At 40.5% G+C, this 17,815-nt stretch overlaps 1 protein-coding gene across 1 annotated transcript in view; it reads left to right on the top strand.

Annotated features, from left to right (window-relative positions):
- Positions 1–1,581: 1,581 nt before the first annotated feature.
- Mkp3 (Mitogen-activated protein kinase phosphatase 3) overlaps positions 1,582–17,815 on the top strand; it is a 284,020-nt gene continuing 267,786 nt past the window's right edge. The window contains exon 1 of the mRNA XM_067137426.2: positions 1,582–2,168. Coding sequence (XP_066993527.1) covers positions 1,766–2,168 — 403 coding nt within the window. The 5' untranslated portion in view covers positions 1,582–1,765. The remainder of the gene's footprint in view (positions 2,169–17,815) is intronic.

Genomic DNA, 17,815 nt, shown 5'->3' on the forward strand with positions numbered 1-17,815 from the left:
TCTCGGGGATTGGGTGTTTGTATTTATCAAAATACATATCTCTTCATATATACGCAACACAACACACTTCCAATCACCACAGAAACACTCGAGAGTGGAACATCCCTTTACATAGGTTTGGCGTCCACATGTGCGACACTGTTCGCACCCGCGACCCCCCCCCCCCCTAGGGTGTGGAAAGAAGTTTCAGAAGAATAATAAGTAAGTTTGCATAACATATTAACGTCTCATTTATTTAAAAATAGAACACATCCATGCTCGGGTGGAGAATCTTGACGATGTAGCTGAATTCATTTCAGGATGTTTTTCATGGATGTATACAACATAGCTTCTTCAGCTTATCCCAGTTATATCTGAAATCACCCAAACTCATTCTGGTCTTGGCCAGAAGTTTAAGGCCGGGCGCTCTTCCTGATGCCACATGATTTTCTAGTGAAAATGCTAACTCAGGTTCGATCGGGATTCCAACCACTGTCATCTGGTCGGAAAGCCAGCAGCTATGCTAGAGCGCTAATCATGCCCCCCACTGCCCGGATGGAGTAAAACTTATAATATACAGTATATGCCACTTATGACAGCTGATGGCGGAGCTGTTGAGGATTCAACCAGCCTTCGGGCTGAGGACTAAACATATTATATACATGACATGTTGTCAGAAGACCCTTGTCAGGAGAAAAATTTCACAGAAGTATCATGAAATCGGAATTGGAAGATGGGACACATCGGAGATAAACCGCGTTCGCTGTGAGCTTGCATTTAGGATAAAATGGGTTCCAGCTCATCGCCGGCAGTTCGGAAGATTGTTTTCTGTGGATTCCTATTCTCACACCACGTAAATGATGAGACTATACTATTAATGCCAAGGTCGCCACAATGCCTATCTAAGTCGGTGCAATGTAAAACAAATATCATAAAAAATATAAAGATTTGGTGAAGAATAGACGGAGTTCCAGTGTTAATTCTCATAATGTTAAGTTGCGAGATTCTGTAGGAGGACGTTTACTTACGGCGTACAAGGAAGAAGTGCCCTTCAGTTAGCCTACCGTCTGCTACATAATTGTAAGGAACATTTATTCCTGTTCTGATATGACATAGAAGTTAGATAATAGTTAAGATAAGTTACACTGTCCTTCATGGATCACTCAGTCATTCATATACTGTGAACCCCTGGGGAGAAAATGAAGTAATATGCAGTGATTTTTTTTTCTAGTTGCAGGGACAATAGGCAATTTCAAAATATTTCAGAACACCATTATTTAATTTCTTGTGTGTCTGTGTAATATTTCTGTGTTAGGTACGAGGTTTTATATTTTTCCGTGGTTGTGTGCTGTTTCATTCAGTAAAATAAGGGAGTAACATTTCCTCCCACGCCATCTCCCCCCACCCCCCTGTCGCACTCCCTTCGCGCGTACAATCGTATATATCCTATGGATCTTATAGTCAATGAAGTGACGTTACAACCTACCATTGGTGGATGAGGCACGTGACATCATGGGCGTAGAAAGGAGAAGTGGGAGTGGGGATGGTACAGGCGGGTTTGTTATTGGAATCTTCCAAAAGAGTAGGTGAGGTGAGGTGGGTTCAGTCTGGCTGTGCGGAAGCTGGCAGTGCTTTGTTCGAGATGAAACATCGTTAGGAGAAGATGCCGAGCTTCCCGTGTTAAGCTGGTAGAATGTGCGTGTAAATACTGCAGCTGGAAGCTATATAAGCGGAGAACTGTTTTGGATTAAAGCATCAGGCGAGAGAAAAGAAGACTTAAGTTGCCATGCCGTCAGACGATGTGACAATGACGGAACTGTGTGTTACTAAAGAGTGGTTGTTACAGGAGTTACGATCTGACCCTTCAAGACTTGTGATATTAGATTGTCGAAGTTCAAATGAATATGCTGAGTCCCATATACGGCACGCTGTAAATTTCAGTATTCCTAGTATAATGTTAAGGAGGCTAGCGGCAGGAAAAATAGATTTAATGTCAACCATTAAGTGTCGTGAACTGAAGGCCAAGATTATGAACGCTTATAAGGAGAGTTTATTTGTTGTTTATGGTGATTTCGTTGCGACGGAGCAACAGCAGAGAAGTCACCAAGCGTGTTTTACAGCCAGCGATACTGTGCATGTCCTAACCAAGCGGCTGGCTCAAGATGGCTGCCAAGTTGCATGTTTGGAAGGTAAGTTTTTAGCTTTAAACAGCTTCTTGCATTAAGTATGGCTATTACATAACACACATAAAGTCATATCTCTTATTGATTGATAAGTAGTTGAGATTTGTTGTCTTAAAAGGACCATTTATTTGGATTTACAGTATTACCGCGAATTTAAATGCCTGTTAAAATACAGGCACATTTCGTATCCAACTTGTTGTATGCTCTAGAAGTGAGCTGGTGCATGTTTTTGTTTTCTTGATCAGTATGAATCCCTCTGTATATTAACAAACAGAGTATTATTTATACTATTTGAATCGGCGGCTTACACCATTTAATTTTGAAGTATTTTTCACGCAGTGTATACTGTCTGTTGATGAGTTTTATCTCACCATTTGTTTTTATAATTAACAATTTAGAAATGTCAGTTGCCTCCGTGGCTCAGGCGGCAGTGCGCCGGCCTCTCACCGATGGATGCCGTGGTTAAAAAATCCCGGTCACTCCAGGTGAGATTTGTGCTGGACAGGTTTTTCTCCGGGTACTCTGGATTTCCCTGTCATCTTTCATTCCAGCAACACTCTCCAATATCAATTTCATTAATAATTCATTAATCATTGTCCCAGAGGAGTGCGACAGGCTTCGGCAACCGGCACATTTCCTATCCTCGCCGCTAGATGGGGGCTTCATTCATTCCATTCCTGACCCGGTCGAATGACTGGAAACAGGCTGTGGATTTTCATTTTCAGAAATGTCAGTTGTTTGGATTTATATTTTAGATTGTCTATCCAGTCAGTTAACTCGGGGGTATAATTCATGTTATCGGGAATTGTATATGGGGATGGAACGACTAAACTGTAATTGGTTTTAAATGTTGCTATAAAAGCTTGTCATTAAAATAATAATCGATGCTTTTACTCGAGTTAAGTTTACGTATATTATACACCTTGGTGTACAAGTTCTCGTTATTATATCATAGGTTCTACATCTTTCCTGTCGTCAAATGAATATAATGTCCCCATGTTCTACCTGTACTTTAAGTTTAATGAAATAAACAATTTATAGATGATAAAGGTAATCAATTCATTTAGATGCGTTTTTTGTTGTGATTAGTATTCAGTAGCTAATATTATGTTTCGTTTAAGTGTAGTTAGGGTGCACGAATGTTAAAATCTACTAAAATTAAGGCCTCTGTTTTTCTCTACATCCACTTGTTGTGAAGTCCTCTCTTCAATGAAATTCCCTTTGTATACTCGCTGGAACTATAAAATGGATACATATTGTGAGAAAATGTTATTTATTCCCTTATACGATAAAGTTTTAAGCTGGTATCGACACTGTCCTCGTGTGTGCGGCGACTGTACCATTTTTGAACCGCGGGGGGCGCTGACATTTTAGGAGGGTGTAACACTCCTGGAGAACCCTTGAACGTCAAACAGGTACAGAGTTAAATTCAAAGTACCTGCTGACTAATTACCAATTTTGAGGCAAATTTCTCGAGGTTGAAGAATTTTCCATGTGACAGAAGTGTATTTATTGTCTGTATTACTTCTGGACGAACTGTGAAGTCGGCAAGATACATGACGGAAACTATTTCCTTTCGGTGACAAAAATGAATAATTATCTAAGAAGGTTGCTGTAGGCATTCAATCATTACTGTATGGTTCTCAGGGACTTTCACTTCCCTATTTCTATAAATTTCAGTTATTACGAGATAATTTATTAATATACGTTGTGGTTCTTAACTGGAAATTCGGCGACCTTTTTGATCGTTTCGATCGAGATTTAAGTGTAATTATTTGTGTGACGTTTATGGCGCCCTTTGTTTTTCTCATTTTGTGTTTCATAATGAAAAATTCTACCTTTGCTGGCGAGACCTAGTGTTTGAAGTGCCTCTATCTACTGGCATGGGCTAAAACAAGTTTGTTACTTTCAATGACCTGTCTCAGTCTCATCCTTGGCTTTGACATAATGAAAGTGACTGAGGTATGAGCTATGCTAGTAATGCCATTCCTTATGCAACCACTCCCTATTATGAATGGTGTGAAAATGTCGCTCATAGGGTGAACATTCAAGTGGGCTTGGCAGACTGATTTGTAAAGCAACGGGAAACTACCCAACTCCCCCTTTCCCTAGTATGTTTCTTCAGTGACGCCTAGACTTTCTATAACAGCTGTTGGTGGAGCTGTTGAGGATCAAACCTGCCTTCGGGATGAATACCGTACATATAATGAAAAACTGGAACCAGAAAACAAATTTGAGAGTACTATTACGACGACATTCTGGACGAACTGTGAAGTCGACAAGATACATGATAGAATCTATTTCCTTTCGGTGACAAAAATGAATAATTATCTAAGAACGTTGCTGTAGGCATTATAATCATTACTGTATGGTTCTCAGGGACTTTCACTTCCCTATTTCCTCGATGCTGTTTAGGGACATATTTCTTTATTGGTCTCTGTGTGTGTGTGTGTGTGTGTGTGTGTGTGAGAGAGAGAGAGAGAAAGAAAGAGAGAGAGAGACCCAAGTTATCATGGCTTGTGTTAACATGATGTCTGTATGGCATAGTGATGTAATTGTAACTAAAATAGGATAGGTGCCTAGGGATTTCAAATGAAATCAAAATACTTTATTTGCAAATGAGGTGTCTACCTCGGTGGCAAATGATACACACAAATACATTGTTCTCAACAACTAAATTTTAAATTAAAAAGAAAAGAAGACATTTTTCCTAAAATAGAGTATTATACAATTTATATTAACAATTTTTCTATTAAACACACAGCTCATCCTTAATAAATTTATATTATTTACAAAATTCTACTCATATCTTCTGTAACTTACACACATAATCAACTCATATACTATGTGGAATCACTTCAAAAAATACTATACAATTGCTATAAGATTTAAATGTACATCGCTTTTTTTTTTCTTTAACCTATTTTGGTAACTAACGTGCATAAAGACCCGCTGCGTCTTAATCAGAGCCTTTTTTGCCACTGCTTTTCAGAGTTCCTGAAGGCCTCCACAGCTACCGTAGCGGTCCCAGGGCCCTCGAAGTTCCCACTGTACTTCACCCCTACAGGCAGTCCCCTACTTCAGCTGGCCAGTCTCCATAGACAAGGGGATGGAATTAATTTATTCACAACCATTCTTTATTTACAATAATCTACACAGGTCGAATGCCCTCTAACGTCTCTTTTTCTTTTGCTGTTTATTCTTTTATTGAATATCTGTACAGATTTTGGAAAAGGATCAAACATCAAGGATGGAATATGAACCCATTTCTCTTGATTTACAGATAAAGCCTAAATTTCACGATAACTGCTGAAATCGAACCTGGTTTTATTTTAGGATGATTTGCCTATAAGCAGTTTTTATACATAGTATCCTTGTTAAGGTCATGTGGCACAGTTACGAGATATTAGTGGCAGTCATGCAGTCTTTACTGACGACCTTGCTCCCACTTCGCTGTATCACATTCCTCCTGGTATCTTTGTCGTATGACCACCCTTGCGCAACTCTTATACTTGTCCGACCACGATGGTACTAAGTCTACAAGGCCATTATTTAACCTGCCTTTCAGCCCTTCTTTTTCTTTATCTGGTTCCGTCATATTGGAGGGGGTTGGAATCGTTATTTTTTTCAATTACTGTTACCTTGATTGGACCAAGCTATTTGGGATTCTGAAGGTGATCGGGATCATGTACCGAGAACGAAGAATAAAATCTATTTAAAAATCAGTCTTCTGTGATAAGAATCGAGGGCTATGAAAAAGAAGCAGCAATCCAGAAATAAGTGAGGCAGGGCTGCAGTTTGGACATAACTGCTGCATCCTACATCTGCTCTAATCTGCTTGTCATATTCATACCTTGGTCTACCCCTACCGTTCTTACCGCCTACACTTCCCTCAAAAAACGATTGAACAAGTCCTGTGTGTTTTAAGATGTGTCCTATCATTCCACCTCTTCTTCTCCTCAAATTTAGCCGCAACGATCTCCTCTCACCAATTCGATTCAGTGTCTCTTCATTTGCGATTCGATCTATCCATCCCACCTTCAGCATTCTTCTGTAACACCACATTTCAAAAGCTCATATTCTCTTTCTTTCTGAGCTAGTTATCGTCCATTTTTCACTTCCATACAATGCCATGCTCCAAACGAAAGTCTTCAAAACATTTTTCTAATTCCTATGTCAATATTCGAAGTGAGCAAATTTCTTTCTTAAGAAAGGCCTTCCTTGCTTGTGCTAGCCTGCATTTTATGTCCTTACTTCTGCCATCGTTAGTTATTTTACTACCCAAGTAACAATATTCATCTACTTCCTTTAAGACTTCACTTCCTGATTGGATATTACCTGCATCACCTGACTTCGTACGACTGCACTCCATTACTTTCGATTTGGACTTTTTTATTTTCATCTTGTACTCCTTACCCAAGACTCCGTCCAAACCATTCGGCAATTTATCCAGATCTTCTGCAGTCTCAGGCAAAATAACAATGCCATCGGTAAATCTCAGGGCTTTGATTTGCTCTCCTTGGATTGTGATTCTCTTTCCAAATTCCTCTTTGATTTCCTTTACTGCCTGGTAAGAACGGTAGGGGTAGACCAAGGTATGAATATGACGAGCAGATAAGATTTTATGTAGGATGCAGCAGTTATGTAGAAATGTAAAGGTTAGCACAGGAAAGGGTGGCATGGAGAGCTGTATCAAACCAGTCTATGGACTGATGACTCAAACAACAACTTTACCTTGACCTTTTGCCATTTGAGGCAACTATCACTAACTCGACCATCTTCACTTTTGGTAAGCTATTTTGTTTTGGCGGGCTGATGGGCTAATCAAGCTATTTATTTATTTATTTATTTATTTATTTATTTATTTATTTATTTATTTATTTATTTATTTATTTATTTATTTATGCCTTTATCGTTAGCGAAGTTAGGGCTCTTGGCTGTCTGTTACACTTAACCACTGTAGTAATACATCAACGGGAGCAGAGCGTAAAAGTATATATAGTATTATATAATAAATAATCTACACAATAATACATTACACTTTCTAACTCTCATGCAAATTAGTCAGCTGCATTCAGCAGGTAGTCTCGGCAAGCGGTCTTAAGTTTAAATAATGAAGTGGTATCTCTGACACTGAAAGGCAGGCAATTGCAAAGTCTGGAACCCCTCACAACAAAAGAATTGTTATTGAAAAGGAGTAGAAAGGGAGGGAGGAACCAGAGTGTCGTTTACTACTGTAAAAGGACAAGTACTTAAGCTGGGATTAAGTGTATAGTGAGCAGTCGGTAAATCTGTATCAGTGTGTGATACGTTCGTTGTTTGTCAGGTTTTAGCCATGAAAGAGAATAGAGTGATAGTATGGAGTGACATGTGTATCATAACTCTGATCTATGTTTGTATATTGCTCAGAATTTAAAAATAATGGTATTTCTGTATCGGACGTGTCCACAGGAACAAGGAAATGCACTTTTTAATTTTCAGTCATTTCTGTCTGTTTTATGTATGTACGCGCATCACGAGAAGACGGCTAAAGAGAATTTAATGAAAATCGGTATGAAATACGGGGAATGGCCCACTATAATCTTGGCTATAAATGATTTTATTCACGCTAAATGAAATTGTAGTTTAGGGGAAGGCCTAAAATTGAATTCTCAAATATTTATGTTATTAATGGTCCTATACTTAAATACTACATAACTAAAGTTATATAGAATTAAGTTTCCGATCACTTATGTCTTATACATTTTTACCTTACCGGCTATGATAACAGAGATATTTATTTTTGTTGCTAAGTCCATATCAACGCCGAGGCACGAGAAACTGGGTAAACAGAATTTAATGAACATTGTATGTAGAGTCGGGTAATAAGAAACTACAGTCTAAGCTAGAAATAATTTGGTTCACCCTGGGTGAAATGGTAGTTTAAGGGAAGGCGCCTAAAATTTAATTTTTAAATACATACAGTACCGTATGTTATTGGTTCTATCGAAAAATACTACATAGCAAACGTTATAGAGAATACAATTTCGGATCATTTATGTTTTATTGAGATTTACCGTACCGACTATGATAAGAGTGGTATTTCAGAGTCAGAGGAAAACTAAATGAAAAGGCCTTCAGTATCGAAAGCTCATACAATTGATCAATAATAACATATCATTGACCATTGTTTGTTGTAATGTTCTTCGTCTCTTATGCTGCCACTCATCTTCGATAGATGAGATTATTGTTGCGTCCCGAGCAAAACAGCTTGCCTGAATATTGGCGGGAAGAAGAAGGGGAGTTGGATCACTTTCTTATTTAGCATGCCATTCCTCTGGTTCATACATTTTCTGATACTACTGGTACGCAACACATTGGTTCATCATAGTATTCCAGCTATTCGCTCCCTACTCTGAAACGCTGATTGAATGAGCAGTGTGCGCACTTCACAGAATAATGGCAGAGGCTAACTTATGACCTGGTCTAAAATTACAATTTCGGCCTATTCTAAATTATAGCGCCATAATTCACTAAATAAGTCAAAATTCAACGCTGAAAAGAGCCTTTTCTTAAGAAAAACCTTCTTCTTCACTTTTATTGAATTCTACATTCATTTTATTCCAAAGTAGCAGCGAAGAGGGGGTGGCTCCTCTCGCTTGGAGGAAAACTTTGCCTCCTTGTCAGATAGTTTTTATCCCCGCCATTGTGGTGAATTGAGGTTTTCCGACTCATCGGGTACTCCTTGGAAACACATAAGTAAAAGAGCATAGTTTTCGCCTTGGGACTCTCCACGCCCCCCCCCCCCCCCCAAATGTGTTCACGGCTGTCTGCGGCCTGGAACTTTGGACTGTTAGATTGGCAGCATAGTACTGTTCTTTAAAATGAGAAAATGTGTGGTTTTTCATTTGGTCGAGTATTTCATATGATAGCATTGCTTTTAATCGCGACATTCCTACTGAAGTCATTGTAATGACCTATGTTGAATTCAGTTGGGAAAACCACAAAGACAGTCTTTCTGAGGATGTAAAAATGCAGGTGGAGAGTGTCTGCCGTTATAATGAAAACTCTCCAAATTGATTGTGACTGGTGATAGGCAAGAGGGCCTACCATTACAGTGAAAATCCCCTCCCCAGTCTTCACATGAGAAAAGACTTTTGGTGATTTCCCCGTCGCGTATATAGGGTCACGTTAAGAGCTATGCAATTTAATACAATCTTATAACATGTACACATGTTACCTAGAATTCTGTATACAATGTAGTATTTCGTGGCGAAGCACTGGTACATCAGCTAGTTGTAAAGAAATCTAAGGCAACAATTAAGCGCCCGCTGAAGTTTCAAAGTCTGCTCTTTTGTTGCGTCTACAATAATAACGTCACAGTAGTCGAAGATGGGAAGCACTCACATTACAAGGCAAAATATTGCTGTTTCTTTTAAGGATGAAGTATCAGAAGTATCTTTAAATATATTCAGACCAATTTAAAGTTTCCTTCATTGTCACTCCAAGATTTCTCAGTTGGTCTGAGTGGATTTACTCTGCTATTCAGTATAACTGGACGACTACTGTACTTTCGTCTCGTAGTGTAGTCAACTTGAGAGCCAGATCGTCTCTTTCCTTCCAAGTATTCCCAGCCCGAAGTTTGCACCATTTTCGTAACACACTGTCCTGTAACTTATTTATGAACCTGATTTCTTCCTGGTTATCTGATTTATTTTGTCCCACACTTTCCTACTGTCATTTTCCTTACACTTTTTATTTATGTCTGCAGCCATCTTTTGTTGCCATTCCGACTTCGTCTTTCTTAACAATTCTCTGTATTCTTTCCTTTTTCTACAAAATTCGTTTCTAGCTACTTGACCACCACCCTCCCTGTATCTCCTAAATGCCTTCATAACCAGTGACTTTTTCTTTGCACATTCTGTATTATACCATCCACATTTTATCTGGGTAATACTTACTCTCTGCCTGCTGTCATTTCTTGATGGATACAGTACTTTTGCATCCATCTCTTGGCACAGGCCAGAGTGAAGTGTAGCTTCCACCGAAGTCCCAGTCAACATCCATGGCTGTGACAATATGAAAGCTGCTGGGGTATGGGTGGTACTGAGTAATGCCATTCGGAGCACGACTAGTGCACCTGAGTGTTATGAAAGGTGTTGCTCATAGGGTCAGTCGTGCTGCAATAGTACTTTCTGACCCAGTGAGGAAAGCAATGGCAAACTACCTCACTACTCATCTTGTCTAGTACGCCTCATTTTGGTGCTGCCATTGGTTTTTGGGGTTTCCTTATAACCGCATAACCTTTGGTGGTGCTATTTGAGGATCCAACCAGCCTCTGGGCTGATGACCTGACAGACAATACTTACTCCTTGAAAAATTCCCTCCTCATTAACCCCTCCAAGGCTCAAGCTATCATTATTTTCTATCCTGGTTAAGACTTCTTCAAATCTATTCTCTTCTATCAGTTTTACAATACCTATTTTCCAGATCTCAACATTCTCTCCATTGAAGTACTCTCTAAATTAATTCCCTCATTCTTCTCTCCAATGATACCTGGGTATTTTCCTCTCCTTTACGCTATCGCAAACTATCTCCTGCACTCTTATATCTTGAATCATAAGTTTTATAGATACTGGCCTTTGATGGGATATAGTACCATATCTGAAGTAATTTGATTATTGTTTCGTTGAAGGAGCTATACCAAACGAATGGAGAGTTGCTATAGTAGCCCCTAAGTATAAAGGAAGGGGTGATAGACATAAAGCTGAAAATTACAGGCCAGTAAGTTTGATATGTGTTGCATGTAAGCTTTGGGAAGGCATTCTTTCTGATTACATTAGACATGTTTGCGAAAATAACTGGTTCGATAGAAGGCAGTTCGGTTTTAGGAAAGGTTATTCCACTGAAGCTCAAATTGTAGGATTCCAGCAAGATATAGCAGATATCTTGGATTCGGGAGGTCAAATGGACTGTATCGCGATTGACCTGTCTAAAGCATTTGATAGGGTGGATCATGGGAGACTACTGGAAAAAATGAGTGCAATTGGACTAGACAAAAGAGTGACAGAATGGGTTGCTATATTTCTAGAAAATAGATCTCAGAGAATTAGAGTGGGCGAAGCTTTATCTGACCCTGTAATAATTAAGAGGGGAATTCCTCAAGGCAGTATTATTTGGACCTTTATGTTTTCTTATATAAATAAATGATTTGAGTAAAGGAGTGGAATCAGAGGTAAGGCTTTTTGCGGATGATGTTATTCTGTATAGAGTAATAAATAAGTTACAAGACTGTGAGCAACTGCAAAATGACCTCGATAATGTTGTGAGATGGACAGTAGGCAATGGTATGTTGATAAACGGGGTTAAAAGTCAGGTTGTGAGTTTCACAAATGGTGAAAGTCCTCCGAGTTTTAATTACTGCGTTGATGGGGTGAAAGTTCCTTTTGGGGGTCATTGTAAGTATCTGGGTGTTAACATCAGGAAATATCTTCATTGGGGTAATCACATAAATGGGATTGTAAATAAAGGATAAAGATCTCTGCACATGGTTATGAGGGTGTTTAGGGGTTGTAGTAAGGATGTAAAGGAGAGGGCATATAAGTCTCTGATAAGACCCCAACTAGAGTATGGTTCCAGTGTATGGGACCCTCACCAGGATTACTTGATTCAAGAACTGGAAAAAATCCAAAGAAAAGCAGCTCGATTTGTTGTGGGTGATTTCCGACAAAAGAGTAGCGTTACAAAAATGTTGCAAAGTTTGGGCTGGGGAGAACTGGGAGAAAGAAGACAAGCTGCTCGACTGAGTAGTATGTTCCGAGCTGTCAGCGGAGAAATGGCGTGGGATGACATTAGTAGACGAATAAGTTTGAGTGGCGTCTTCAAAAGTAGGAAAGATCACAATATGAAGATAAAGTTGGAATATAAGAGGACAAATTGGGGCAAATATTCATTTATAGGAAGGGGAGTTGGGGATTGGAATAACTTACCAAGGGAAATGTTCAATAAATTTCCAATGTCATTGAAATCATTTAAGAAAAGCCTAGGAAAACACAGATAGGGAATCTGCCACCTGGGCGACTCCCCTAAGTGCAGATCAGTATTGATTGATTGATTGATTGATTGATTGATTGATTGATTGATTGATTGATTGATTGATTGATTGATTATACTACTGCATACAGTATAACGTTATCTCTAAAAATCCTTATCTGTGATTGCAGTTCTTTATTCATATCATTAGTCATTACCTACATAAAAAACATAAAGGTCCAATAATACTGCCCTGCAGGACCCCCTCCTCCCTCTTAATCGTTACAGGATCAGATAATCCACAAATTAAATGACTATTAATGTTTTTACGTTCCACTATTTTTGACGTTTTTCGGAGACGCCGAGGTGGCGGAATTTTATCTCGCAGGAGTTTTACGCTTTAGTAAATCTACCGACATGAGGCTGACGTATTTGAGCACCTTCAAATACCACCGGACTGAGCCAGGATCGAACCTGCCAAGTTGGGGCCGGAAGGCCAGTGCCTCAACCGTCTGAGCCACTCAGCCCGCCAGTTAATCCACCTATTCTGATGTATCCCACAGATTCTATTCACCATTTACGCGAAAAGATTTCCGTCAACAACTCACCTGAGTTCGTTAGAGACCTACTGAATAGCATTTCTAGAGAATGTACATAACCGCTTGCGTTAAGAGATGTTATTCTTCGGAACATCCCTACGTAGAACTGTAATGAACATGTGACCTAAGATAGGTACACATGCACAGAAATGGTGTCCGGATATAAACAAAGCATGGCATTCTCCCACCTCATCGCTTAACACCTTGCTGCAGGTAGACAGGCCGCTACAAGACTTTGTTGTATTGAAAAAAAAAAGAAATTGAGTATGGCTTTAAGTGCCAAAGGTGTCGAGGACATGTTCAGCTCGCCAGGTGCAGGTCTTTTCATGTGACGTCCGTAGGCGACCTGCGCGTCGTGATGAGTATGAATTGTTGATGAAGATGACACATACACTTAGCCTCCGTGCCAGTGGAATTAACGAATGATGATTAAAATTCCCGACCCTGTCGGGAATCGAACCCGGGGCCCTTGTGACGACCGGCACGCTAACCATTTGGCCATGGAGCCGCACGTTGTAGCCTAATTGAAATGGGCACCGTGGCGGATGTTTTGGAATATACACACTCTGTCTTCAGCACTACCCCTCATTCCCTTCCCCTCCTTTTCGGTACTGGAGTGGCCTTTAACAGTATGCTCTTCGCTCCCTCCCCTCCTTTTCATTACTAGAGTCGAGCAGTGTTGATTGTTTATCTCGGGAGATCATTTCTGTGCATGTATGTACATCAGAACACCGTTAATGCGGGCACACAATGACGTGTTGATTGTTTATTGCACTAGCCTCTACTGTTTTTTTCCCGCGCATTGTGAAAGCACATCGCTGGATGTGAGCCAATAATGTTTTCCCGCTCTTGTAGCGCTTATTGTTGTACCTTTAAGTGTTACCCTTTCAATCACACGTGTTTGTAGGGTCTTTCTGTGATTGTCTTAATCACCTTTCTGGAGTAAGCATGCCGTTAAGCCCTGAACAAGCTGCGATAGCTGTTGCTTTGGTGCAGGGAAGTTGGGGGCTTTGCAAGGAGACCAGGATCAGGCCCGAGAAGTGCAACATCGGAGAGAGATGACCGCTTCTTACAACTTCAAGTTCTCCGCAACCGTCACACCACCGCCGTTGAAGCACGAAATCGACTCCACCAAGTTCGAGGTATCAGTGTTAGTGAGAGAACCGTTCGAAGAAGACTGGAAGAAGCCAGTCTTAAGTCCAAAAGACCTGCTACAGGTCCAGAACTCACCAGAGAGCATTGCACAGCTCGACTGCATTTCGCAAGGGAACATCTTGGCTGGACAGTACAACAATGAGATCAAGTGTTGTTCACCGATGAGTCGCGATTTGGCCTCCGTTCACCTGAAGGAAGAGAGAGAGAGAGTATGGAGAAGTCCTGGGGTAAAGTTTTCCCCTTCCATATTTTCATTCAGGACGCCTTTTCAAGGTGGTTCTGTGATGTGGACAGGAATCGATACAGCTGCAAGGACGGAGTCTTATGGCACATCGGTATGTGGACGAAATCCTTCTGGAGCATGTTACGCCTTTCGCTCCATGTATTGGTGATTATTTTACACCAATGCACGGCAATGCACGCCCACATGTTGCGAGAATTGTGCAAGAGTTCTTGGATGAAACTGGGATTCATGCTATGGCTTGGCCTGTTTGAATCCTGTTGAGCACGTTTGGGACCAGCTGGGGAGAAGAGCCCGTCAGCACTATCCAGAGACCCTACAGGACCTACGGAACGCCCTCCTGGAAGAATGGGAGATGATTCCTCAACAGGACATTACCACATCAGGAGCATGCCTGAAAGGTTGAATGCCGTCATTGGTGCAAGAGCTGACAATACACGCTTTTGAAGATGTGAACAGAGGTCCCCGAGATCGTCTCCGATGTCTGTGATGTGAAAGTGTATAACATCAAAACAGAAGTGCATTACTTGTATGAGCTTACTCAATATTTCCTTGAAATGTGCATCTCTGGCATAATTTGTTCAATTTGTATATAATCGTCTTTTCTTTTCATTGTTAGACACCGGGCGAGTTGGCTGTGCGGTTAGAATCGCGCAGCTGTGAGCTTGCATCCGGGAGATAGTGGGTTCGAATCCCACTGTCGGCAAATGCTGGGGCTGTACCTTAATTAAGGCTACAGCCGCTTCATTCCCACTCGTAGGCCTTCCCTATCCCATCGTCTGTGTCGGTGCGGCATAAAGCAAATAGCAGTAGCATTGTTAGACACTTAGACGGGACCGTGCCACAATATTCTATCATAAAATAGTGGATTAGTGTCATAAATTTAAAATAAATTTCAGTTTTGAAAGAAACTTAAGTGTTGCGTTTTTCGTGCCGCTCAGTGTACAATACATAGCTGAGTGAGTTAGCTGGTTGTACTTGACCAACCAGTGCGTTCTGATCCTTTGCTTAGTGATTGTTTACCTTTAAAGCAATGTTTCTCGACAAAATAAACAATTGTAGTGTTTGTTTTACAGTAAAAAATTGCTTTGACGCGTTACACCGACTTCAGACGAGAAGTTAAAAGTGCTTGAAAAATTAGACAAGGTAAGCCCCTACAAAAAATTACAAATGAAGTGGGTGTGAGTGTTACTGCGGTTAAAGACTGGAAGAAGAATAGGAAAGGAGTAGGAACTCGTACAGTTACGGTTTTTAAGGAAGGACTTTGAAATCGTAAAACGTCGAAAACATCTAGATCTAAACTCTTAGCGTGTGGTTTTCGCAGGAAAGAAGAGAAGGACCTCCATTGTCTGGCCCCAGTATCAGAGAAAAGGCGTTTATTTTGAATAAAACATTGATAGAAGGAATTTGTTTGCTGAGAGTGAAGGCTGGTTGCATCGCTGGAATAAACATCCTGGGATTCGAAACATGGTGAATTCGGGCGAGAAGCTATCAGCTCATGATGTAGCTTAAAGCGCATTTGTTTCACATTGAATTTTTTTTTAATGTTTAGGAATATGAGGTATAACACGTAACATTCATCAATCTGGCCGGAACTGAAAGATGTTTTCACAAAGAACACTTGCCGTACGAAGACGTTGTGAAAGGGACAAAACTTGCAAAGGAGCGAGTGACTTTTGCTACTTTCAGCTCTTTATAATCGGCAAATTAAAAACACCGAGGGCATTCAAGATTATTCATTTGTCATCCCTGCCAGCGTGTTATCGCTATCAACATCTATCTGGAATGAGAGCGGCCTTTTCAAATCATGGTTCTTTGAGCTGCTTGTGCCTGCAGCTGTACAACATTTGAAGGCAAATCGACTCCCTGTTTGGTGTTGGATAACATGCCATCGCATCAGTCTGAAAGGGAACTAAAAGCGGAGGGGGATAAAAGCTGTATTTCTACCACCCAATGCCACTTCTCTCATCCAACCCATGGATCAACGGTCAACTGAATGGCTAAAGAGGAGATATCGTTGAAAATATGTTGCATCCATTTTAGAGAAGGAATCTTTTAGTATAAGGATGCTATTTACACAGTTGCTGAGGTTTGGAAAGAAATAAAGCATGAACACTTGAAAAATCCTGGGGTAAACTTTGGCCAACAGTGACAGTTTTACGACTGGATGCCCTTTTCCGATACCAACTCTGTGGAGGGGCGAGTTCACTATTGCGTGTTTCAGTAGTGGTTAGTAGTGTAGTGTGTTGTGTATGTTTGAAGAGATGTGTATTTGATGAACACAAACACCCTGTATCCGAGCCAGAGAAATTAACCAGACACGGCTAAAAGTCCTGACCATGAATCGAATCCTGGACCTTCTTACACGAAGGCCACTATGCTGACCATTCAGCCAAGGAGCCGGACTCCTCAGTGGGAAAGGATGTATAACTAATCATCAGTTGTTTAACACGCAGCTCCAGTTAAGTTTGGTTATTCAATCTCCCTTCGTCGAGTTTTTTCCTACTTGAACGGCAATGGATTTTCAGTACCTGGGAATTCTGTTATTTTCAAGCTGGGGAAGATGAAAGAGAAGAAAGAACCTGACAAAAGTAAGTTGAGTCAGTAGTCATAAGTAGTTGGAAATCCAGTAGGTAAACCGTTTTGATATAAAGACATGTAGACCCTATGTGAAGCTGATCCACGTTTCCAAGATTTGTTTGCTTCTAAAATAATTATTGAATAAAACATTAAAATAATAACCTACTAATAAATAAATTACTAAGTTTTTTTCGACTTTTCTCTGATCGTTATTGTATTGTCGTCCCTGACGTTGATCTTAGTAGCCTTCCTGATCTTGAATGTTTCGCTGATTGTTGTTGCCCTTGACCTTTGATTTTCTGTGTCGTTCTTGATTTCTGACCTTTTATGTTGTCGTTTACCGGTAGTCATACTAACATTGCTAGCTTCTGGATGCCAGTATTGTTCTCTATCCTTAATGAGACGTTTTGTCCCATGATTGAAAACTTCTGTTATTTCTCGTAATCGAAGATCACAGGGCTACTGTGTGGGAACTAGTTTCTGTATAATTAGGCGAGGGGTATTTAAATGTCAGCAACAATGGTGTCCGGGTCGCTGACTCGTGCACGCAACGATAATTTGAGGGGCGTGGACTGCGGAGGTCGTTAGCCCTTTCGGTTACAGCTATATTTTTAATGGGTAGCGAAATATCAGTTCGAAGAGGATATAACTGATAGTCTTCATGGTTCTCTCTTCACTTTAGGTTAGAGTGTTCATCACCGATGAGGCACCGCATGTTCCTTACCGTTTCCGTGGTTTCCCATTTTCACACCAGCTGTACCTTAATTAAGGCCACGGCTGCTTCCTGCCCACTCCCAGCCCTTCCCTGTCCCATCGTCGCCATAAGACCTATCTGTGTCGGTGCGACGTAAAGCAGGTAGCAAAAAAAAAAAAAGAAGTTCCTTACCTATCTTACACGTCATTTCTGTTCTGTGGAAGTGGGATCTGAGTGATATCCAGCATGGGGATCGGCGGCATTGTTATACGTCAAAGGGGTAAGTAAGGAAGAGACATTAGGTTGGTAGTTCAGGCGAATAAGAAACCAAGTACAAGATATACATACATACGTACAGTACATAATAGACTGT

The sequence above is a fragment of the Anabrus simplex genome, chromosome 1 (genome assembly GCF_040414725.1).
Source record: "Anabrus simplex isolate iqAnaSimp1 chromosome 1, ASM4041472v1, whole genome shotgun sequence".
Lineage (NCBI taxonomy): Eukaryota > Metazoa > Arthropoda > Insecta > Orthoptera > Tettigoniidae > Anabrus > Anabrus simplex.